Below are 25474 nucleotides of genomic sequence, written 5' to 3' on the forward strand. Positions count from 1 at the left end.
CCGTGTTGTGAATGAGTTGATGCGTCCGTACTTAGGGAGAGGTCATCGACTATACACTGATAACTTTTATACGTCCCCTGAGCTATTGGCGCACCTACTCAGTCACAACACATTGGCTGTGGGGACGGTTCGAGCGAATCGTAAACACATGCCATTGCGATCGAAGTCTTCACAGACTAAGGTCGAGGTAGGTCACTCCATTTTCCTCAAGAGCCATAATATGACGGCCTGTAGATGGATGGACAAACGAGATGTGTTTTGTCTGTCGACAATGCATGGTAATTCTCTCACCGATGTCACCCGCATGAAGAAAGGTAGTGCAGGTGAACGAGAAGTAGTTCAGAGGCCCACCATAGTTTCTAACTACAATGCGCACATGGGCGGAGTTGATGTCTTCGATCAACTGCTGTCTTAACATCCAATTGTTCGAAGATATAAACGGTGGTGGCTCACGCCTTTCTGGCGAGCAATTGACATAGCAATTTTGAATGCATTTGCATTGTGGAAATTGAAACACACAGAGCTGACCTCACAAAATCTACACCAAATGTTTCGATTAGCACTCGCAGAGCAGGTCTAAGGGGGAGGGGGTATAAGGGGGAGGGGTTGGCAACCTGTTAGTAGATATGATTGAGGGGAGGGGAAAGAACTGGATATATAAGTTGGAATAAGAAGTTTCAAAAGTCAAAGCAATTTACATCTCTTTTATGTGTATTGTTTGTACACATTTTTTATTATGCGCATACCAATTAGCCTTTCTGAAGTGCGAAGAAGAGTGGGTGGGGGGGGGGAGGGAGGGCATAGTACTGAAGAGGGGTAACTTTGTTTGAAAACTGTCCTTCTTTACTGTTGTAACCTTGATTGGGATTAGTGTTTATACATCTATTTACAATAAGCATATACTTTCACATTACATAGATGTTGCTATGGGGAGGGATTCATGTGGGGGAGGGGTGGGGTATAAGGGGGAGGGGGTAAGGGGGAGGGGGTATAAGGGGGAGGGGTTGGCAACCTGGTAGTAAATATAATTGAGGGGAGGGTATGAACTGTTTTTTTTTTAAGTTTGAATAAGAAAGTTCAAAAGTCAAAGCAATGTGTTTCCCTTTTTGTGTGTTGTTTGTACAAAATTTGTAATTATGCGCATACTAATTAGCCTTTTATTAGAGCCTTGCTCCAGTTACAGCAACAACTGAGGTGCCAAATATGTGGATGGACAACAGCCTCTACTTATCACTCCAGAAGAACTCTTGACCAGCATGGAGACCATAACTTTGATATAAACCCTAAATTTGGTAGCCTGTAAAATATTATAATTTATTCGCGAAGGAAAATTTAACAAAACGTCAAAAAATCAGTCATATTCCTCACATTCAAATTACATTTTACTTATAAAATTACATGTCTTGAACTCATCAAACTATCAAAAGTCCAGCATAGTTCATCAAAATAATTTGAAATAAGCAAAAGAAAGTACAGTGTATGTATCATAACCTCATTTGCATATTTGCATATCTAATTAGCTCAATAATTTAAAACAAAATTAAAACCTCATTTCAATACCTATCTGTCAATACTAGGGTCCCTATTGACAAAAATGGAAAGATTTTAAGTAATTACAATGTGTAAATATTTTCCCCCAGGGGTCAATGATATGGGGGGACATGGTATATTTAATGAAGAGGATATGTGTCGATGAAAGGCTCATGGGAGATGCATGTTTTAGGTACACAGCTAAGCAAATGATCGGCCCTCTAGAACTTCAGTCAGAAGGCAATATTGAGAGTTTTTTAATCTCTTTTTAATAATGGGATCTGCGAGGAAAATGGTGATGTGTTTGATAAAGCTGAAATAAACTGAAATTTAAGATCTCTTAAATTTGAACAATATATAGCCAAGGATGGGAAAACATCAATGACAGTCAGACAAAAAAGTACATACGCCCACCGACCTGCACAGACAAAACGCCCAACACTGAAACATTCAAAACTAGGGCACCAATGGTGCAGAAGCTCATACCCTTTCGAGCTTAAAAATGTAGGGCTCACAAAACTTTATGGCCCACCAAATTTCAGGCCATTTTTCCGATTCCACCAATTTTGGGCCCATGAGGGATAACACCCCCCCCCCTCCTGGCTACACCACTGGCTATAAATTCCTATTTTCCCTCGTTTAAATCCCATTTTCCCCACTCTCTCAAACAATACCACTGACCTACCCTATTAAACTTTCTCCCCTCTACCTGAGTAGACCTAGAGCACTCCTTGCCAAAATTTTGGCTGGCTGCCTACATACCTCAGGCTCAAAGACTTCTAAGAATCGGCAAGTGCTGATTGGCTATTGGGCTCTCATGCTTACAGTTCAACAGTTAATAACAACTCCCAGTCCTGCTTTAATTCCACTAACAGCCTCTGCAGAGCTTAACCACAAATGTAACCAGAGACTGGGAGACAAATTAAAGGAGCTTTGGCAAAAGGTGAAGGGCTCAGATTTTTTTAAACAATGGGGATTAATTGTAATTAAATTTTGACCAAAAATTATTAGGCATCACCTTATTCATACACAATCCGACAATCATCAGTTCAACTTTGTATATGATCCATCAAAATCTTCAGGAGATTGAGATATTTCAAATTATTACAAAGAATGACCTCCGATGACCCCCTAAATGACATTGCAATAGTTGCAATCGACCAAATCATTTCGCTAAAATGTGCCGTACACGTAGCAAAGTAAATTCGGTCGATAACATGGACATGTTTAAAAGTGATGAGCAAGTTGAAACGGATGATGAACTGTATATACTTTTTAAGAAAAAGTCACCCAGGAAAGAACCTGGGCACGAAAACCAAACTACCAAACGACTGATCCGCTCTCAGCCCCAGTCCCCTTGCATCGGGACTGTGACTGTGTGATCATCGTCAGGTGTGTATCACCATTCCCTAAGGGAACAGATACTACACATGATCTTAGCCAAAAGGCCGAGAAGCGAGAACTGTATATAGATACCATAACTCTTCATGCCATCGGAAAGGAAAGTCAGCATGACAAATGGACAACGTACATTAAGATTGGCAACAAAAGAATTCCTTTTAAACTGGATACTGGTTCACAAGCCAACATCACAGTTTCGACCTACCATAGTCTTGGCAGTCCAGGAACAATGCACAAAACAAGAGTAAAACTCACAGATTACAGTAACCAAAGAGTAGCGGTTTTGGGATCCTGCCGATTGCGATGCTCAGTTAAGGGAAAGACGCAGTCACTGGAGTTTTTGATTGTCAACTTGAAGGCACAGTGTATCCTTGGACTAAGATCCAGTGTGGAGCTAGGATTGATACAGCGTGTTGAAACGGTCAACGCAGACAGTCACCACACCGGTGAAGACATCAGCCAAGAGTTCTCGGATGTTATGCAAGGCATAGGATGCATCAAACAAGAGCACCATATCGAATTGAATGAGGACGGTCACCCATGCGTGCATCCCCCAAGAAAGACTCCACTTGCTATGCGTAAAAAACTAAAAGCTGAACTCGATACAATGGAAAAAAATGGTATAAGCAAAGTCAATTATCCGACAGACTGGGTAAACAGTATGGTCATTGTGGAAAATCAAATGGCAAGCTGAGGATTTGCCTTGATCCAAAAGATCTTAATAAACAGGTCAAAAGGGAACATTATCAACTCCCAACTGTTGACGAATTAACAAGTGAACTAGCAGGAGCTCAATATTTCTCTGTGCTAGATGCCAACAGTGGTTTTTGGCAGATTCCTCTAGATGATCAAAGTTCAGATTTGTGTTGTTTCAACACTCCGTTCGGGAGATATAAGTTTCTCCGTTTGCCATTTGGTCTCCACAGTGCCCCAGAAGTATTTCATAAAACCATGTGTCAAATTATGGATGGTATTCCAGGGTGTCAGGTGTATATTGATGACATCTTGGTATGTGGTAAAACTAAAGAAGAACATGATAAGAGACTCAGACTAGTCTTTGAAAGGGCTAGAGAACATATCCTTAGGCTCAATAAGTCAAAATGTAAGCTTGGGGTCAGAGAAGTGAAATATGTTGGTCATATTCTCAGTAAAAATGGGATGAGAATTGACAATGCAAAAGTACAGGCAATAGTAGAGATGCCAAGTCCAAATTCAAAGAAAGAGTTGGAAAGATTTTTGGGTATCATTCAGTACCTGTCCAAATTCATTCCGGATTTGAGTACAGAGGCAGCACAACTAAGAATGCTGTTGAGGAAAGACGTAGAGTGGCAGTGGGACTGAACGCATGAAAAAGCTTACAAAAAGTTAAAGCAGTTGGCCACTGAAGCACCCGTATTGCAGTTCTATGATCCAAAGAAACCAATCACATTATCTGTTGATCTCAAATTTACCCATTTCTGAGAAAAAACAAAAACAAATGGAAAAGTGTACAAGTGAAGATGAAGTTCTACAATGCTTAAAAGAAACAGTCCTAAAAGGATGGCCACTAAACAAAAGTGAAGGTTCCACTAAGTATAAGAGAATATTGGTATTTCAGAGAAGAAATTCATGTGGCAAATAAGTTGTTGTTCAAGAGTGACAGACTCATAGTTCCTAAGAAATGCAGGCTAGAAATGTTACATAAAATTCATAGCAGTCACTTGGGAATTTCTAAATGTAAACAAAGAGCTAGGGATGTACTATTTTGGCCAGGCATGTCCAGCCAAATAGAAGACTGTGTATCTAGATGTTCTGTTTGCCTACAGAACAAAGGTGCCAATCAGAAAGAGCTCCTGGAGCCTTATCCAACCCCAGAAAGGCCATGGCAGCGCCTAGGTACAGATTTGTTCCATATGAGAGAACTGGTTGTTGACTATTATTCAAAGTTTGTTGAGATAAGTCAATTGCGTGAAACTACAAGTAGAGAGGTGATTAAAAAACTCAAAGAGATATTTTCCCGTGGGATTCCAGATGTGTTAGTTTCGGACAATGGTCCGCAATACAGTAGTAAGTTGTTCAAAGAGTTCACCACCAAGTGGGAATTCGCTCATTTGACATCAAGCCCAGGTTACCCTCAATCTAATGGCATGGCAGAAAGAATGGTTCAAACTGCCAAAAATGTGTTGAAAAAGGCTGAACAGAGTAACCAAGATCCACATCTTGCTTTATTAGAGTTGAGAAATACTCCAATTGATAGTGACCTGCAGTCACCAGCTCAGATTTTAATGGGGCGTAGACTGAAATCAACCTTACCTGCTTCCAAAGAGCTGTTGAAACCACAAAATCACAGTGATTTTGTCAGGCATACTCTAGTACAAAAACAGCATCTGCAGAAAGAGTATTTTAATAGGCAGGCTAAACCCTTAACCCCTATCAGTGAAGGTGATGTTGTAAGAGTGAGAAATCAAACAAATGGAACATGGGAACCAGCTGTTGTGAAATCTAAATTACGGTCTCCAAGATCCTTCCATGTACAGACCCAACAAGTGACACTCAGAAGGAACAGGAAGCATTTGCTTAAAACTAGAGAAAGTCCACCAAATTTAAACCAACCATTTTATGAGGCCTACTATTGAGAATGATCAAGAACCTCATGACAATGTTGTTAAAACTTCTAGTGGTAGAGTGGTTATCAGACCTAAAAGGTTTATTGAACAGTATTGATCACTTGATCCCATGTGTTATGTAAATACGTTTAGTATAGAAGTTTAAGAAGCATGTAGTTGGAGAGATGACAAACACTGATAATTATTTTGTAATATATTTTAATTTTGCACTTTTTTATCTAAACAAAGGAGATGTTGTAATGGTACTTGTGAAATAGCGCCATCTTCAATAAACAGAGTTACAATATGGCTACCTCTCAATGTCATTTATAACACAAAGGACGTAGAAACTTCTTTTCCTCCAAGTTAGTGCAAGGGTGCTTTTTACGTGACCCGTCATGCGGGATACAAAAAGTCACGCCCAAACGGCACTACCGAACCATCCCATTCTTACAAACGAAACTCAGGTGAAGCAAGCTAAAAAAAAGTACATACGCCCACCGACCTGCAGAGACAAAACGCCCAACCACCCACTTAAACATTCCAAAAGCTACAAAAGGACGACCAGCACCCAGCGAAACAAAACACCCTTCCCCAGCACACCGCCGTCCAAAAAAGGCAGCCCCAGATATACGGCGAAAATTTCTGAGACTAATTTGATATGTTACTTTTCTGCTTTAAACCTGATGCCTGGTCACCCCTTTATTTTTTGGCTCGCTTTACTTGAGTTTCGTTTATCAGAATGGGATGGTCGATCGGTAGTTCGTACGTCGGCCGGAGCATGGCGGACTGGGGTTAGAAGCGGATCGGTCGTTCAGTTGTTTGGTTTTCGTGCCCAGTTTCTCTCCTGGGCGACTTCTCAAAAAGTATGGCGGGTAATGTTAAAAGCAATTGATTTATTCACAATGGATAAAATAACAAAGTATTGTAGAAAGTGTTTGTTACTTGGAAAGACATGTTATGATATATAGGTTCCCACATTACGGGTGCCGTAAAAAGCATTTTCTTTGTTAAACCGGGCTTACATATACGATGTATACTGTAATGTTACAAGAGGCCGATCCTTGAACCATGGAGCTATAAACTGTTTATAGCTCCATGCTTGAACATACAAGGCTATGCACCAAACAGTGATGATGTTGGTGAGCGACATATAAAGTAGCTGTTAAACGTATAGCATAATAATGTCACATATACTGCCTTTTCAGCTTCGAGATTGGACAAATAGCTGCTTAGTTTGGGTATCAGTTTCGTCCCTCTTGATCCCGGTGTCCAATTTGCGCAGTTTGGATTGTCCCGCCAGGCGGGCGAAGAACAGATACTACACATAATCGTAGTCGTTTGTTATTGTAGGCAGCCTTACTTGTTGACGTGGTGTTCTGTATAGTTGTAACGAGTTTCGCTTGGGCAGTTATGATTACGCTATACATTAAGTTACAATACTTTTTTACTTCGGTTTGTCCTTCACCCCGTCGTGTTCTACCTAGTACAAACATATAAGGAACCGTCCCGAATTGTGTTTTTACAGGTGACCCGCAATGCTTGCTACAAGCTAATACTTGAAGGACTTTCGTAGTTGGTTTTCGTGGAGTGCGGACGTGTTAGCGTTTGACGTGCTCTTTGTGCTTTTAACGTGATCCGCCATGCGGGATAAAAAACGTCACGGCCAAACGGCACTACCAAACCATCCCATTCTGACAAACGAAACTCAAGTCAAGCGAGCCCCAATATGCATCCTTCTCCAGCGCTTGCGTGCTGATTAGTTGCGGGCTTTATTGTAGTGCCGTAACGTAATGGTTCCCGCATTGCGGGTTACCTTAAAAGTACGGCGTTTGCAATGTATATCATCTAACTGGCTCGTTTCAGTACCGGTAGTTAACTTTATTGAAGAATGCCCATTGAGGATACATGTACTGTGTGGAGATATAGCGTTTTACGTCACCCGCCCTGCGGGTGACGAAACTAAACATACTGCCCTTTTATAAATTATTACACTATGCGCAAAGATAACAGGTGACTGTTAAGACGGATTCTACTCCAGGTTAAGAGAGAAGTATAAATGGTATGTGATTTTGTAGTTTTTTTTAATGTTTCAGTGGGTGGTTGGGCGTTTTGTCTCTGCAGGTCGGTGGGCGTTTGGCTCGCTTAACCTGAGTTTTCGTTTGTAAGAATGGGATAGTTCGATAGTGCCGTTTGGCCGTGACGCTTTGTATCCCGCATGGCGGGTGACGTAAAAAGCACGCTAATTTCTAAGTCTGCCGAACACATGTGTACACAACACGTGCATGCGTTGTTTCCACAGCGGCAATATGAAGTGCATGCACTAAATATGTACAGCCCTCATCGCACTAACCGAATCGGAACTCGTTGTGTCCTATATGTTTGTCTACAGAATACCGACCGTTTAACGGGAGACAGTTCCTGGTCGGTAGGACAGGGCTTTGTTTTATATGGATTAGATCCTCCAGTTTGTTCTGTTGCTGTGTTGCAGCGTATTATTTATGTTTGTTCTGTTGTAAAAAAAAATATTTGGAGGAATAGAGGTGATGTTGTTTTAGGGGGGAATTTTCCAGTTGACAGGCAGTCCAGGAGGGGTTACATGAAAAAATTTGTTGGATTTTTGGAAATTTTTTGGACCCAAATTTTTTCGGACTGAATTTTTTTCGACCAACATTGTTGACCAACATGTTTTTGGACCAACTTTTTTCGGACAAATTATTTTAGACCAATATATTTTTATGACCAATTTTTTGTTGACACCAACATGTTTTCGGACGAAAATGTTTTTGGACCATACTGATTTTGGTCCCAAAAAATTTAAGTACAAACAATTAAATTTCGGGTGACAGGCAATTTTCGGTCACAAGCACTATTTGGGTCATAACAAACTTTGGGCTCTTTTTTTCCTGAAAAAAATTTGCTGCGTCCAAAAAATTGTGTCCTCGAAAAGGTATGCAGAAAAATGTTGGTCCAAAAAAATTTAGTCCCCCCAATAAAAATTGGGTCCCAAAAAATTAAGTCCCCCTAAAAAATTGGGTCCGAAAAATGGGGGACCAAAAAGATTTCAGTCTCCAAAAAAAAATCGGGTCCGAAAAAATTTGGGTCAAAAAAATTACAGTCCAAACAATTTGTCGGAACATAGAGACGTCGGAACATAGAGACGTCGGAACATAGAGACGTCGGAACATAGAGACGTCGGAACATAGAGACGTCGGAGCATAGAGACGTCGGAGCATAGAGACGTCGGAACAAAGAGACGTCGGAACAAAGAGACGTCGGAACAAAGAGACGTCGGAACAAAGAGACGTCGGAACAAAGAGACGTCGGAACAAAGAGACGTCGGAACATACAGACGTCGGAACATAGAGACGTCGGAACATACAGACGTCGGAACATAGAGACGTCGGAGCATAGAGACGTCGGAACAAAGAGACGTCGGAACAAAGAGACGTCGGAACAAAGAGACGTCGGAACAAAGAGACGTCGGAACAAAGAGACGTCGGAACAAAGAGACGTCGGAACATACAGACGTCGGAACATACAGACGTCGGAACATACAGACGTCGGAACATACAGACGTCGGAACATACAGACGTCGGAACATACAGACGTCGGAACATACAGACGTCGGAACATACAGACGTCGGAACATACAGACGTCGGAACATACAGACGTCGGAACATACAGACGTCGGAACATACAGACGTCGGAACATACAGACGTCGGAACATACAGACGTCGGAACATACAGACGTCGGAACATACAGACGTCGGAACATACAGACGTCGGAACATACAGACGTCGGAACATACAGACGTCGGAACATACAGACGTCGGAACATACAGACGTCGGAACATACAGACGTCGGAACATACAGACGTCGGAACATACAGACGTCGGAACATACAGACGTCGGAACATACAGACGTCGGAACATACAGACGTCGGAACATACAGACGTCGGAACATACAGACGTCGGAACATACAGACGTCGGAACATACAGACGTCGGAACATACAGACGTCGGAACATACAGACGTCGGAACATAGGGATGTCACCCCTGGAGGCGGTGAAGCCTGACATTCGCCTTCAGGTTGAAGGCGATTTTCGCCGTTTATCTGGGGCTGCCTTTTTTGGACGGTGGTGTGTTTTGTTTCGCTGCGTGCTGGTCGTCCTTTTGTAGTTTTTTGCATGTTTCAGTGGGTGGTTGGGCGTTTTGTCTCTGCAGGTCGGTGGGCGTATGTACTTTTTGGCTCGCTTGACCTGAGTTTCGTTTGTAAGAATGGGATGGCTTGGTAGTGCCGTTTGGCCGTGACGTTTTGTATCCCGTATGATGGGTCACGTAAAAAGCACAGACTTACAATACGGGTTATCAGTCGACAAAACACTTTCAATATATACTACATTCAATACCTTGCTCGAACGTATCTTTTGTGGGTTTCGAAAAATCGAAGTCCCATATCATGGTGGAATGTGTAGAGATGCTATGGGATGTGGAAAATAATTGCTGCACAAACAGGCTGCAACAATGTGTAACTTAATTACTGCAAATTACTGCAATCACTCCAACACCCCCCCCCCCCAAATAATATTACTTGCTGAAGTGAGGAAGACTAATATATTTTACTTATAACAAAGTTGAACTTGGTCCAATCCTGCTCTGATGGCTTGCAACAAGCTGTGCAACTGATGGAGGTTGGCTCGGGCGAATTGTCCCAGAGATGCGCCTTGGGTCATCCTCGGCAAGAACAACATGTCCACGTTGAGACTTGTCATCATCGAGTCTCCGTCTAAATGTCTTTCATCAGTTGCGGAATGTACTGATAACTTTTTTTTCCATAACAGGAACACAGGTCCACCTGCCTGCAGACTTTGAGAAATTTCTAGTGAACCTGAAAGAAGAATAAAAGAAATAAACTATCAGCTCCTATTCATATGCTTCTGCACTTTCCTTTCAAGCCAAACTATGAGAGAGTGGATATTTGCTGATAATTTATACTTACACAGGTTCCCCTTCTCTTTCAGCTTGCTGTCGCCCTTTGTGGTGTTGGTAGTCAATTGCAGCCAGTAAGTTTCTGGCCTTGTATGACGGAGGCCGGAAAGTGATAGAAAAGAATCATAGGTTCAATCCATTACATGTTTCACAGAATTTCCCTAAATAGATGTCCATGAGTCAGTATCATCCATAAGATACAGTACTCACCCATATGCAAATCGCTTGGCTGCATAAACAAGTACATGGCTCTGAAAGTTCTCTAGGGCTGATGTTTGTCTGAAAGGAAGCATAAGGGATAAGTTCATGAATAATTGTGAATCTTAAGTAAAACCATAGTAATTCATTTTCTGCTGTAAATAAAAAGCAGTATGAAAACTTGTAACACTATGTAATATCATTCAAAGGAAATACCTGAATTGTGTGTAGTATGGGATATTACGTATTAGGTTCATGTCAAGCACAATATCCGTCAGTGCAATGTGGGCAGGTGAGTCAGGCTCAATTTCTTTTTCTCTGGATCCATCTTGCAGAGCTCCGTGTTGGCAGCATGCTGGTGAAACGCCATTTCCTAATGCCCATTCATGTTGTCCCACAACATGGTGGAGTATACCTCTCCAGTTGGCCTGAAAGGGGGGGGGGGGAGGCCATGACACAATAAGGATTATAATAAAATAAAAAATATTACTTTGGTTTACAGTTCATTAGCAATTGGCTCTAGGAGTTTGTTATATTACAATACATAGTCATTACAATATAATTAAGTCTCTAACATACCAAAAATAGATCTGCACTGCCCTTGGCGTTCTGCGAGCAATACCAAAAGTGTTTTGTGATATGCCCTATCCAGGGCATAAGTGGCCTGTTTCTGGTTTTTTTTTTTTTGCTGCCTGTAGGAGACATGTACATATTTATGAGTATACTTTATATTAAACTATACATTAGATATATTGGTTCTTTTGTACAGTGCCTCTTGAGCATGTTTCATTTCATGATAACAGCACTTTAATATATGGTATTTATTATGGTATTTATTATTATATATAAATATAAAATAAAAGAGATAATTATTAACAAGAAAAAACAAGTCAAACAATCATACATACCTCACTTAGTTTTTTGCCAATATTTTTGGCCCCGTGCCAAACATCGAAGGAATGAGAAGTGTCTTCTAGACCTTCTGTAGATGAAGGGAAAAATATATTGAAATTTACAATTTGGATGAAAAGAATACTGAAATTGGTAAGACATAAATACAAGAAATTCTAATTACTTACTAAAGTAAGCTTTGATCTGTGGATGAGCGTCTGTCACCACCTCTTCAACCTTGACATCGCTATTTGACAGGGCTTCAAGGGATCTGGGAAAGGCTATCTTCTCCATATTTGTAGATTTAAATTCTGCCTCCCTCTTGTCGACAACTTGAACATCCAGAATGTCACCAGTGTTGTAGTCCATAACAGTATATGTGCAATACTGGGCACAATGGCCAGGACTGTCGTTCCTACCGTCACCTGTTATAAATAGAAGATAGAAACATGAAAAGGTAAAGATAGTGAGTTACAATAAAATATGATGTAGTGTGCAGAGCTGTGTAAGAGCCATTTTACCACTCACCAGATATAATTACAGATTTTCCTTTTCTGACAAGTAACAATTCAGTATGCAGCTGCTTCCAATGTAGTTCAATTGCAGGAAAGGTGTACGTCCTTTGACAGTAGTTGTAAAGGGCAAGGTGGCACATACCCATGTTCATAAATCTGAACATCATCTTTATCTTGGCATAATTGTTCCCGGAAAGTATAATTGCTGCTGATACTGCAATGTCCCCGCATTGTTTGTTTTTTTAGCATTGGTTGAGACCTCCATGTCTTGCTGACATGACCGTTGTCACAAATCTGGTGACAAAGACAAAGATAAAAATATACTTATAGTTATTTAATAAAATAAGAAAGATAATGAAAAGAGACGCGCCCAAGGGGGGACGTGGAAGGGGGTCCCAGCAGTAAAGAATACGGCACAACGCAATTGTTCCCAGTTTCATCGGTATATTGTATCTCAAGTTCAACACTGTTAAAGAACAGCCTCTGTAAACAAACACATAAACGAATCAATGACATAAATTACATAAAAGATAATGATCAGAAATAAACCGTATGGAAAACTGTCCTGAAATGAGAATTGGAAGAGAAGAATACAAAAGATAAATTAACATATAAAAAACTGGTTACGACTTTTAGACCATAGAAAACTGAAAAATAAGAAAGAAGAACTCCAGAGTACCAGAATATGAATTACATTAACATCTACGACAAAAAGAACAACAACAACTTAGTCAATTAAAAGAATGAAAAAATGTCTCTTTAAACTTCCTCTTAAAACCTTTGTCTTAAACTCTTTAAACTCACCGGCCCAGTATTAATTAAAAGTGATAGCCAGCGTCCTTCACACCTTCAACATCTATGGGAGTTGTGTCTATATAGGATTAAAATCAACAGACAGTATCACCTTAAAATATAATGAAATAGTTCGGCAAGAGTGAGTCATCAACCACAAAAGAGGGCGCTATCCTCCTTTCACTACCGAGGCTCGAACAACACAGTTTGACAACATATTAACTTACATATTACATACATTAACAACTGATTAACTTACAGAACCTAGCTTATGCAACATAGCTTGGAAAAGGTGCTTACAACATAGCTCAGTACCATGCTTATATTAAATCACCAATGAAATACCATTACTTTCAATTAAAGAAATATTTATTGTGCTATGCCGTAGCATACCCCTTTAATCCATGGCCAGTAAAACATGCAATGGACAGAACCCTGAACAAATATGGGCTGGCTTTAACTCAAATGTACCAGTCTTAGTCGATAAAATGCAAGTTACAGAAGCAACTCATAAATACAGTATAGCCCTATCATACAGTCAGACAATACAGTAATGAACATATATGCAATGCTCTGTATCATAGCTTACAATATACTACTGAAATGACATTAACTACAACTTCACATCGCTCTTAGTGTGAATAACTTGTAACATCATTTAACAAAATACATAATCATCTTATACATTTGCAGTAACGATAATCCGACAGTTTGTGGAACTGGTCTAAATTAACATACATTTAACTTCAACGTTAGACATTCGCAGAACAGGTACCCACACTAATTGTATGTACGCCAAGCTTAAGTCTTTTGTTAACGAAACACATGGCCTGACTGTACGTGAGTGTCTTCAGTCAATTCTAACCAAATGGCAGGTAACCCTGGCCTAAAACTGAATTAAAAATGAATACTAAACATCTCTTACCATCTCAACCTGGACGGTCTCATCATCAACCTCAGAAAATATCTGTTTCTCTTCGATTAATTTACTTCAATTTGACAACTTGCTGCCGTAGAACCTCTATACTTAAAATCTTGGTCAGCAGTGAATAAAGGAACTAACTGCTTCACTCAGCGTAACAATACATAAAAATCTCTACAGATCTCGGAAGCGAGAACAGCAGTACCCTATGTAGATGTTTACAACTTACTCACTTACTAAACTTAATAGATACTTTAAACAATAAGAAATGACTCTTCAATCTCTCAGAAAATAGGCAATAAAAACTGAACTAAGTTCTGAAGCACATGTACACTGAAACCACAATTTGCAGAGAGGTTTATGCAAATAAGGTTGCGCAACACTCAACATCCATGGAAAGCCAAACAGGCAAATTTCACTTTACCACAAACTTCCCCGCAAATATATTCATCGCCCCGACTGACTGATGGCTTCAAAGAACAAAAGAGAATAACATAAGAAAAGAGCAGGTGACTTAAAATAAACAATAACATGGTCCAGCAGCTAAGTGGACTGACTCGCACCTAACTACACAGTAGTTTACTACAGACAAGATTAACGAATGACTGAGCGAGGTAAATGTGAAGGGTTTGAATGTTTGCCCTTGGTGGCTCGGGATGATCTACGAATAGCAGCCGGCCCATCTGGTGGTCTATCATGTCCAAACAACCAATGAGGAATTAGTGGTACTGCATCTGGATGTTCCTCTACGTCATTTTCATTATCAGCGTCGGTAGGATAATCGTCTGGCTCTTCCTCCAGAACGGGAAGGGTATCTTGTCGGGGATCTTCGATAAGTAGTTTCCTGTTGACTGTCTGCGTAGATCCGCCCCATGACAGGTCGAATTCCATAAACATCTCCTGGATTTAACCAGACTACAACATGTGATTCGCTGTTATATCTGTCCTCAAGCTTATGTCTAGCAGAGAAAGCACATTTCTTCAGGAGAACTCTCTTACCAATCGGGATATCTTCACAGAGGGGTTTGTCATCATGTTTTTGCTTCTGTTTCTGCAAAGCTGCATTCATCCGTTGTTCTGCAAGTGAGTGAGCTTTCTTTAAATTCTTAGCTTGAGCCGCCACAAAATCTTCGGTCCACTCTTCCTGGGTATTAGAAAGCAGCTGGTCAATTGTCGTGTAGGGATCTCTTCCGTAGAGCATTCGATAGGGTGAGACTCCTGTAATACTGTGTGGAGTAGAATTGTACATGAATATGATGTGTGACAGTAATTCAGGCCATCGATTCCTTGATGCAGGATCGACCGATCTTATCATTAAGCACACAGTCCTGTTGAATCTCTCGGTCTGTCCATTACCTTGGGGTGATAGGGCGTAGTCCTGGTCTTCTTAACTCCGTACAGCGAACAAAGCTCCTTAATTAGTTCACTCACAAAATTCCTTCCCTGATCGGAATGGATTCGCAGTGGTGCCCCGTAGTGCGAAAACCATGTGTCTCGAAGTGCCTCAGCCACTACTGGTGCTGTCTGGTTCCGGCAAGCCACAGCTTCAGCATACTTGGTAAAAGCATCTGTAATAACCAGTACATCTTCATAGCCACCTTTCCCTCTGTCCAGCTTGAGAAAGTCGATGGCTACAAGTTCTCACTTGCGGGGTCTGAGACTTGGTTGCTCGGCAGGTAAGACAGTTGCTTATATACGTCTTTTATGTCCTTGAATAATCCTGGCCAGAAGCATCGTGTTCGCAGTATACTAAAGGTACGGTTAACACCTTGGTGGCCCCAATGGTCATGTACCATTTCCAAAAGACGTTAGCGGAGAATCGCTGGTACAAGGAACTGTCGAACTTCCCCTGAGCACGCATCACTAACCTCCCTGTACAGTATTCCCTTTTGTTTGATGAATTTCGGATATTCTCTTATCCAACTCCTTACTGCAGGATTGGTAGAATTCTCTCCAGTATTCACTGTTCCCTGAGACCTCCAAATCTCCCATACTTGTGAAAGAGCTGGATCAGATAATTGTAAGTCCCTCAGTTGTTGATGGGTGTATGATGGAAAGACACATGGAATAGCATCAATATTATCATTCTCACCTGCAGTAGCAAAAAGTGGCAAAATATTGAAAGTTAGAACTTCCCCGATGGTGGCAACGTCTTCGTTGGCTGGACAGCGACTCAATGCATCTGCACATTTGTTGGCTTTTCCAGCTCTGTACACAATTTCTAAATCAAAGGGAGATAACTGGGCAACCCAGCGCTGTTCTGTTGCTCCCAGCTTCGCCGTCTGCAAATGAGCTAATGGATTATTATCTGTCAGAACCTTGCATTTTGCTCCTATCAGGTGTTCTCGAAATTTGTCAGCCCACTTGAGTGCTAGCAACTCAATCTTAAAACTGGAGAAATCGGAGTAGTTCCTTTCAGCACCGCGAAGTCCACGACTAGCATATACCACGGGTGTAGTATGCCTTCAGCATCTTTCTGTAACAAGCAAGCGCCGAGTCCCCTCAAAGAAGCGTCTACTTCGAGTTGAAAATCTACAAACTGTGGATAGATAAGAACTGGTGCTGAAGAGAGCAATTCTTTCAGCTTCGTAAACGCTTTGTCTGCTTCGTCCGACCATGGAACGGGTCTGCATCTTTTACATGCTTTGTTCCCCGCGGTACTTTCCTTACCTCTCAGCGCGTGAAGAGGGGCAGCAATCTGTGCAAAGCCCGGCACAAACCTTCTATAATAGGATGCTAGTCCTAGAAATGAGCTCAACTCAGTCGCAGTCTTCGGTATTGGCCAGTTAATGATTCTCTCAATCTTGGATGGATCAACAGCTACTCCCTGAGAACTGACCAAGATGGCTTACCTTGGTCTGGAAGAAGTTACACTTTTTTCCCTTCAGTTTGAGTCCATGCTTGATGAGCCGCTGGAAAACAGTGTCGAGTCTGCGCAGGTGTTCTTGAAAGTTCTCTGAAAATACTAAAATATCATCAAGATATAATATCAGTTGACTAAGATTAAGGTCACCAAAAATCATTTCCATGATACGTTGGAATGTGGCATTCGTAGAAATTCGAAAAGTCCCCAAGGCACTCTCAATGCTGTTTGTTGTACAGATGATGGGTCCATGGCAATCTGAAAGTAACCATGGGACAGGTCCATCGAAGAAAAGTGCTTGGCACCACCCATAGCTTCTAGAGACTCTTCAATTCGGGGCAAAGGAAATGAGTCCTTCACTGTAACAGCATTCAGGAGACGATAATCTATGCATAACCGGATGGCCCCAGACTTCTTTTTAACTAAAACCACTGGACTGGCATACGGATAATGGAGCGTCTGATGATTTTCTGTTCCATCATATCTTGAAGCAATTGCTTCACATCAGACATCTGAGCTAGGAGAATTCTTCTATAGGGTTGCCGGATTGGAGCACTATCTGTTGTCTTGATGGCATGCGGAATGTCGTCGCAGAACCCAAGGTCAAACTCTCCCTTAGAAAAGGCTTCTTTGTTCTTGTCCAAGAGAAGTGCAACCTGTCGCTTCTCATGTGTACCTAGAGATGGCAATGCAACACCAATGGGTAAGATTATGACTGAACCATCTTCCATCTCTACAGAACTAGATTGTGGTTCCTCGGTTTGTAGTAGAGAATGTCCACTCTCGCCAGCGTTGTCTAGTTGTTGCTCTTGTTGAAATTCTTCTCGTTGGTCTACTGCAAATTCAGTATCTCAACTTGAAGACAGTCATTCTCCTCCCTGACAGAGATCTCAGCTCCAGCTCTGTGGCAGTAGCAGCTCGTAGTTTGATGTCCTTTCCACTCTCGTTGATCACCAGGATCCTAACCTCAGATGATTCTGGGAAAATACATCCTTCCAACACATGTAGGCCAGGAATTCTTCCTTCCATCCCAACCAGCCATGGTTTACTCCCAAAATCATCTCCTGGAGCCAACTGACAATTCACCTAATTCACCATATTGCCTGAAACCAACTCTACAGCTGCAACTGTCACCAGACTTACAGATCTCTGCCTTACTTCACTCTCATCTATCTCTCATCTATCTCTCGTCTATCAGTCATAGCAAGTTCTGGAGACACTATCAAAAATCCAGCCTCCGCCGATGTTTCATGATATGTGAGGGGCGCTCTCACATATCCTTCTACCGGTACCTCTGCTCCAGAAAACCCTACGACTCTAACCTTCATTGATAACCTCCTCATAGGGCCAGTTACGCATTCCAACTTGCTATGAAAGATATCCGCTGGTATCAGGGAAGTTTCTGCACCAGTGTCTAGGATGCATCCATTCTCCTTGCCTGCAATCTCCAGCATTCCTGATGGGCTTGGGGATAGCAAATCAAGCTCTCCATCCCTACCTTCCGTCCCATCTACTCTTTCTACAAGCGCTTCCACTGTGGTCTGTGTTCCTTGGTTCTTATAAGTAACTCCCTCCCTACTAGATTTCTCCACTGTAGCGCCCTCAACAGCAGAGAAATCTAGATTCCCCGGTCTTGCCTGGAAGGCCCTCGGCGATTGGGACATTGCGACTGGTAGTGCCCGGGTCGTCGGTAGAAGTAGCAGATCAGTTCGCCACGAGGACGATTCCTCTTCTCTACCAATTCTTTGACAAGCCTCTTCAGGTCTTGCACCTCTGTTGCAACAACCTTCAAGGACTGCAGCTCCTTCCTGGTTTCTGCCAATTCCCTGGCCAGCACATCATAGCTGCTTTCTTTGTGGAGTGCAGCATTGTCCACAGAAACTTGGGTAACGTCCTGTCCTAACTCCCTTATCCTGACTCTACGCCCCGCAGTCTCTGGATCATTGAAGAGAAGGAGCGCCTCTTTCCTGACGTCGTCGAATGTTCCTTTCGTGGCAAGGTCTATTCGGCGGAGCTCCCGACGATCCCAAGCTTCTCTCGCACCCCGACAACTGGTCCTTGAGGGCTCGATCCCTCAGTTGCTTGAGGGCCTTGCTATCTGCATCTGTCTTGGCAGCAGCCACCATCCTCGAATGCAACCGTAGAAGTTGCCGGCTGAAGTCCGCCAGAGACTCTCTTTCCTTCTGGTGGGCATTGTGGAACACCGTTCCGAGGGACTGCATGCTGTCCTCCAGGCCAAAACACAGTTGCAACGCCTGTACTACCGTACTCTCGGACTCTCTGTCCTTCTCTGGGAGATATAGCACTTCCTCTTTAGCAGGACCAGCCAAGTGATCAATAAGGGTTTTTGCCTTTTCTTTGTCGGAGAGCTCATATCCACTGATTGTCTCGCGGAATTCGTCCAACCACTCTGCCAAAGTTGGTTCTCCAGGTCGCTGAGGGGAGCCTCTAAACTTTAACAATTTATTTGTTGGGATTCCCTGAAACCCCATCGCACGACGGAAAAAGTGGGCCATGGCCTCCATGTTAACATTTTGATCCTCCTCAGCCATTCTTACAAAAGGAATGTAGTTACAGTTACTTGTAATTACGCTACTGTTCAGTCACACAGTTAATCACTGATTTTAAATTTTGAAATGAATTTGAAATAATAGATGTTTCAAATTACAATGTGATCTCAATGTGACTGCTCAGCATTAACCTTTTCTTAAACCAACCTTAGTATACACGATTAATTAACAACAGGGTCCGAGGCTGTTCTTGAACTTCTCTCCACCAACCGTTTCACCGATGATTGTCCACGACTGCGCTGGGATCCCACTTCTGACACCATTGAAGCGAACCGCGGATGGCGGGGGAAGTTACCGGGTTTGGGGTCCTTCGCTTCGAACTCCTAAGTTATCAATGAGGAGGCAAGAGTCTTCTTGCGTTGAAACAACGGCTGACTTCTATTACAAACTGTAACACAATATGAAAATGAAAATATACATATGGACAAATCATGACACATGACAATATAAAATGGCTTTATTAATGACCTAATAAACTGGGGGAAAACCTATACTCAATACAATGAAATATGCACAGAACCTATGCTCCCTACTACAAAATATTCATACGACATGAATACAATTAAAGAATCAGTACCCGCAATCAATCTTGTACTCTTACAATACTGTACAATAATGTATAAAGTGTATAAGGTAAAATGTAAAATGCACATAATGAAATAATCTGCAATAAATAATATTAAACGTTTTCCAACAGGCGAGGAATTTTACACCTTCGTAATGGCCAGCCTAGGCTAACACATGCCAGCTGCAACACATTATAGGCAGGAATTTCCACCTCTTGAACCCACAAACTCTCAAGAGACTTGGCACTCTATATACTATCCAGAACGGCTAAGATTAAAAGGACAAGCTCTGAGACAACTCTGTAGTGACAACAGTAAAGCAGTTATGTTCAAAATACAAAATACGAATACGTATACGCTCTTTACACTGCGAGCAGTACAATACTGAAATACGGGTACAATAAATAATCAATACAACTGATCTGTCAATACAGTACAATACACTTGACTGTAAATAACCGGTACTGTAAGTTACAGTATAAAAGTACGCAATACTACTAGCACCTATGTGCTTAACAATACACAACCACTGATCTAAACAGTGTACACAACACACGCTATAAACCCATAGGACCAAGGTCCAAAACACAACCTATCATGTACGCTGTACTGTCAAGTACAACCTAGCCAAAGGGGCAACGCAAGAAAACTCCAATTCAAGTAATTAACAATAAGGGTACGTACGGCAGTATAAAAACGATATTAATGTGTATTACTTAATCTCTTACTTATACTGAAGTCAACTCGCTCGCGATGAAGAAGAGGACTCTACGCTCGCGGTAAAGGAAGCTTGCGGACATCGAGACTCCATCGACGCTAGCCAGCTCGCTATACAGTATGTTGGTATGATCCGCCATCTTGGAAACCAGTGGCTTCGAGCCAGAAGCCTGAGGCATCCTGCCTCTGAGAAGAGTGACATCTCACGGACTCCAGGTAGTAAAGATATAGAGTAAATCTGGGCTAATGACGACCCTAGATTAATAAATGTGATGAAATAATAAGGGGTTTACGAGGCGAACCCCGAGCTCTGCAGAGACGATGTTCGCCATACAACAACGTATACAGAAACTGAACAAAATAAACGTGGAAACAATTAACGCTGACAAACTGACTATTGCGAAGTATATACAACTAAACTTTCTGACATAATTTTCTGGGGCTATTGTATTGCAGCACAATGAAATTGTGAACCGCTTCTTGCCTGAAGCGCCCCCAAGCCAGCCAGCCCACACCCCACAATCAAATTTACAACGGACACTAATCAAAATTAATCTTCTTTCGTATCCTGAGAGTTTATAAAGAAAAACTCAAGAATTTATGTTAAAATCATGCTATCATTTATTTACTATTTTCCTCTCACACGGAATTAAGTGTAATATGTATATATATATTAGGACATATAATGTAATACATCAGTAAGAAACCAGTATAAGATACACACGAAATAAATGAAAGAAACGGATCGAAAATATTATGTTTGTCTTGTGAAATTATTCGCGGAAAGATGCGTGCCTATTGAATATTAGGTTCGACCTAATTCCTCGAATGAATCAGCAATTGCGATTTTAAGAGGAAATATTAACAACTATTGCTATCGCGCAACGCTTGGGGCAGCTTAGACCTCGATATATACCCCAATGAACCGTTGTACAGCCATTCAGACAATCCTCGACAAAAATGATGTGACAGTATGAGCAGCAACGAGCGATATTGGTTTAAGCGCACCCCCCCCCCCCCCCGTTCAATGTTGTATCCAAAAGCTCTCAGAAACTGCAACATTGATACGGGGAGTGGGGAGTACCATCTATTTTTGTCGACGATTGTAGCTGTTCTCTTAACCTACTTGCTCTAAAATTATTTAAGTCTACAAAGGCCATATTGCACTGTTTAAGGCCCACTATTGTTTCACACTTTAGCCCATGACGTATGTATTTGCACATATGCCTATAGTCGCTTAGGCAAGTGTTATCGTAGTTGGTGCCCAAGAATTTCCACGTGTAAAATATGGTGTAACTGTTTTAATGCAAAATCAGCATCCCTATCAATTATGTTTTAAATCTATATCAGTTAGATCGTTATCAGCTCAAACATAGTAGTGTTGTATTTAATCGCTTGCACTGCCTGTTTTGTTTACATCATAAACCTTACTTTACTAACAATTGCTTTGTAGCCTAACATACAACTACAATACAAGCACATAATAATAATAATAATAAAAATAATATACACATAACATTATGGCCAATGCGAATGCCAAAATTTTCAAGCATTATAAACTTGCATTTCTTTTTCCTTATCAAATTCAAAATACATGGGCTTTGATGATTATGGAACTGTTGAAGGATCATTATGGTACATTTTGTGGTTGCAAATGTTTTTAATATTTATTTTGAAGGCCAGAGTTACTTGCCCCATTACAATATTCAGCAATGCACTTGCCTACTGGCCATAAACATGATATAAATTTGTGCCTGCACTTGAAATAAAATGTGCACACCGTTGTTATGACTTTGAAATACCCAAAAAGTTTCTTCCCATACATCGTGGCAAACTATAACCATTTCAACGATCCGATACACCTATAACATATGCATGTTATAACATATCTTATATGCTCCCATAAATGTTGTTTAGATACTGTGTACAGTACAGATACAGCTGTTTAATACGCTTTTCCAAATTGTAGCAGAGAGCCTTTCCAGTTTTGCTTTGGAAGGTGAAGTATTATTCTGTACTTGCACTTACTAACACTCTTAATGCAGAAATTAAGAAACTATATTTATGATTTGAGAAGTTGTCAACTTGAAGAGTTTTATGCCTGTTAGTGGTGACAACAGGGCACAACTTTAAGACTAGGGCTAACATCCCTTAGCATGGTGCCCACCTGTGTATCCTTCTGTACGTGGGTACAAAGACACAAACTGTTAGTTGAATAACTCTTACCTTGGGCATCATAAACCAACAGCAAACAAATACATACACTCATACATGGGGTCATGACTGTACAAACTTAGATCCATTTAGCTTTTAGCGGGGAATCAAAACTTACATGACCCAAAGGCAAGTTTCTATAAACAACAGCCCATTTGCCTTTATCTGGTGAGATAATTTACCTTCCTCCCCATCTTCTTCAAGCTCCATCAGAAGACAGGCTTGTAGTTTAGCAGTTTCTCCACCATTTCTTTCAATTACCACCGATCTGTTGAAGCGGTTAACCTCAATAACAGTCACTTCCAGATGGTCATTTATCTGCACCTGTACCACATCTCCAGCACACATTGATCTCAACATAGACAGATAATGTCTGTTCACTGGCATTTTGCGCTTCTTTCCTAGTTATTCTGTGGATACGATAGCACAACATATTTAAGTTGTTAACCTTAAAAATTATAAAATCATGGTACTGTACCTGCATGGGAGGAGTTTCACATGAAATGTCTAACAATGATATATGTACCAACAAGATTCAGAAATTGGGGACAAACCAAACATGTTCGTTACTAAGAGCAGAGTTTTCTCACGATAACATTTGCTTTAGCATATGGTCACTAACTTACATATTTGGCTATTGCTGGTCTAACAGACAACCCCACCCCCCCCTCGAAAAAATTCCCCTCCCTGATATAAATTTGGTGTTGACACTCTAAACCCCTGCCCCCTTCCACTTTATGAAACTGCTTTGACTGCCCTAGAAATCAAAATGTTATTGCATAGCATACAACCGTCTGTTCTTCTTACATGCTTGAGACATTTCATTTATAGAGACAAATGTGATATACAGGTTCGACATTTTATGACTGTTCCCACAGTTCCCATGGTTTTGTTTTATTACTTCCAGTGTTGCCAAGAATAAACCTTCCTATCATGTGAACCAGTCTTGAAATATTTTCTTCAATATCCTCCCCATCATGGTTTCAAAGAAGACATATACTGTACAGACATATACAGAACTTACATATAGCCTGAAACAAACAAGAAAAAAATCTACCAGTCCACCATTAAAATTGTTATATGCATGGTGGAAGGGATGGGATTTCCAGTTTGAGAAGAACATTTCTAGGAAGAACAACCCATCAGGGGGTAACATTTTCCTATGAAATCTTTACTGGGTGAAATATTACTGGAGGGGGGGGGGGTTTCCAGCATGAAAGCTTCCTGTGACTGCTAATCCATTCTTCATGTTGTAAGGGACTTTGAAGAGCAAATTTACCCTTGTGTTGAAAATCATTACATTTTCTGAAGGTATTCTATACATCTAGATTTATCCCCAGCCAACCATACCTGCCTCTTGTGGCAAAACTGAATGCACTAGCAGTTTTGACATTTAACAAAACGTAAAACATGAAACATTGTAAATCGTTCAAATTGACAGCAAAATTTGATAACTAGAACACCAAGTAGTCTATTTTTGAGACAGAATTGAGAAAGCTATTCCCATGAAGGCACTTGGAATTCTTTCTGCTTTTACTTTCACTTTCTCTTTTCATTCTTGTTAAGCTCAAAAGAAAAGAATAGTCCTTAATCCTACCAGGAGGTTACGAATTTCCTGAACCTACAAACAATTCACCACAATCAGAAGATAAGATAGCGAAGAAGATTACCCACAAGTTTATTAACAGCTGGTTCCAAAAGATTTAATGAAGAAAATACTACCTGAACCTCCAATCTGAACACTAGCTGGGTTCTATATCCAAACAGAATGTGCAAAAAGAACTGAACTGAGTTTGTTTACTGAAGGAATATAGCTTACTGTTGAGACAGCAAGATACGGACAATAATTATATTTCTTCACACCTTTCTGTCTTTCTCCTTTAGTTTATTCTCAACCTTAAACTGTAGAGGGACAAAGAGGATTAAGTCTTAAGCACACTGTCTCAGTGGTGCCCACTGGCAATACGTCTTTTCTTTTAAGTTTTAACTGGCAATAAGTCTACCTACATACTGTGAGTATGTGTATTATGACTAGCTCACCTAGGTACCAAAATGAGTACATTAATGTGGCGGAGGTAGGAACAGCCCTGTCAACATTCATTCCTTACCTTTAACAACAATAATAAAGGAATCAGACAGTAACTTGAAGGAAGAATGGGTGACACCATATCCTTAGGCGCGTTAAAGCGATATTCTGGGTTTGCCAAAAAAAAATTCCTCACCAAATGGAGATCCACCTATACGTCCCCATGGATTGATCTTTAAAAACACTTCCATGAGATTCATCCCATGACTTGCCTTATTTATGAAATCAAGCCAATAACTTACAGTATCTGGAGCTAGTCATTTTTGTTATATCTACTCGAAAAATATTCAAAACCACACTGTTTGTGTGACATTCTTGTTACATAATTCATGAGCTATCGATGACAGCCAAACAGGTAGACATTATTTAATTACAAACATGAAGGGGATGATCTAATGTTACCCACGGGGACATGTATTCTTTGTCTCAGTAAGTAAACAGCTGCTTTATACACCATTCATACTTCAACAAGACGAAGAATAAAATGCCATTTACTATCTCTACTGCTAAATGTACAAAATTGAACTGTACTTTGCTCTTTCCGTCATAGAAAGAGCCATGTTCCCACCAAGACGGTAAAGCACAATATGGCGGAAACAGCACATTATTGTGGGTGCATTGTATAT

General features: G+C 41.0%; 2 protein-coding genes and 1 pseudogene across 8 annotated transcripts; all 3 read right to left on the reverse strand.

Annotated features, from left to right (window-relative positions):
• Nucleotides 1-2917: 2917 nt before the first annotated feature.
• Nucleotides 2918-2990, reverse strand: LOC139978091 (U2 spliceosomal RNA; annotated as a pseudogene).
• A 6941-nt stretch (nt 2991-9931) lies between these two features.
• On the reverse strand, nt 9932-23950 carry LOC139977832 (uncharacterized). Of its 7 annotated transcripts, XM_071987517.1 has the most exons (9): nt 13836-23950; nt 12923-12989; nt 12132-12412; nt 11792-12028; nt 11621-11694; nt 10929-11140; nt 10725-10793; nt 10366-10413; nt 9932-10333 (listed from the first exon to the last, which is right to left on the reverse strand). In XM_071987517.1, the coding sequence occupies exons 3-9, from the start codon at nt 12283-12285 to the stop codon at nt 10312-10314; spliced, it is 816 nt and encodes a 271-aa protein (XP_071843618.1). In that variant the 5' UTR covers nt 12286-12412; nt 12923-12989; nt 13836-23950; the 3' UTR covers nt 9932-10311. The 7 variants fall into 7 exon arrangements, 5 of the variants coding, with proteins under 5 accessions (XP_071843618.1, XP_071843616.1, XP_071843617.1 ...); XM_071987515.1 differs by having other exon boundaries at nt 9932-10413; nt 13866-23950; XM_071987516.1 differs by having other exon boundaries at nt 9932-10413; nt 11621-11691.
• On the reverse strand, nt 18636-19247 carry LOC139977388 (paraneoplastic antigen Ma2 homolog). Its single transcript, XM_071986688.1, has one exon. The coding sequence runs from the start codon at nt 19245-19247 to the stop codon at nt 18636-18638; it is 612 nt and encodes a 203-aa protein (XP_071842789.1).
• Nucleotides 23951-25474: the final 1524 nt, after the last annotated feature.

Source organism: Apostichopus japonicus, chromosome 12, assembly GCF_037975245.1.
Source record: "Apostichopus japonicus isolate 1M-3 chromosome 12, ASM3797524v1, whole genome shotgun sequence".
Classification (NCBI taxonomy): domain Eukaryota; kingdom Metazoa; phylum Echinodermata; class Holothuroidea; order Aspidochirotida; family Stichopodidae; genus Apostichopus; species Apostichopus japonicus.

Bases quoted from the DNA above. Each gene is read 5' to 3' on its own strand.
- LOC139977388 (XM_071986688.1), bottom strand. From the start codon at position 19,247: ATGGCTGAGGAGGATCAAAATGTTAACATGGAGGCCATGGCCCACTTT.
- LOC139977832 (XM_071987515.1), bottom strand. From the start codon at position 12,285: ATGATGTTCAGATTTATGAACATGGGTATGTGCCACCTTGCCCTTTAC. The intron at 12,029-12,131 runs GTGAGTGGTAAA...TATTTATAACAG, and splicing joins AAAATCTGTAATTATATCTG to GTGACGGTAGGAACGACAGT. The intron at 11,695-11,791 runs GTAAGTAATTAG...CTTCATCTACAG, and splicing joins ACAGATCAAAGCTTACTTTA to AAGGTCTAGAAGACACTTCT.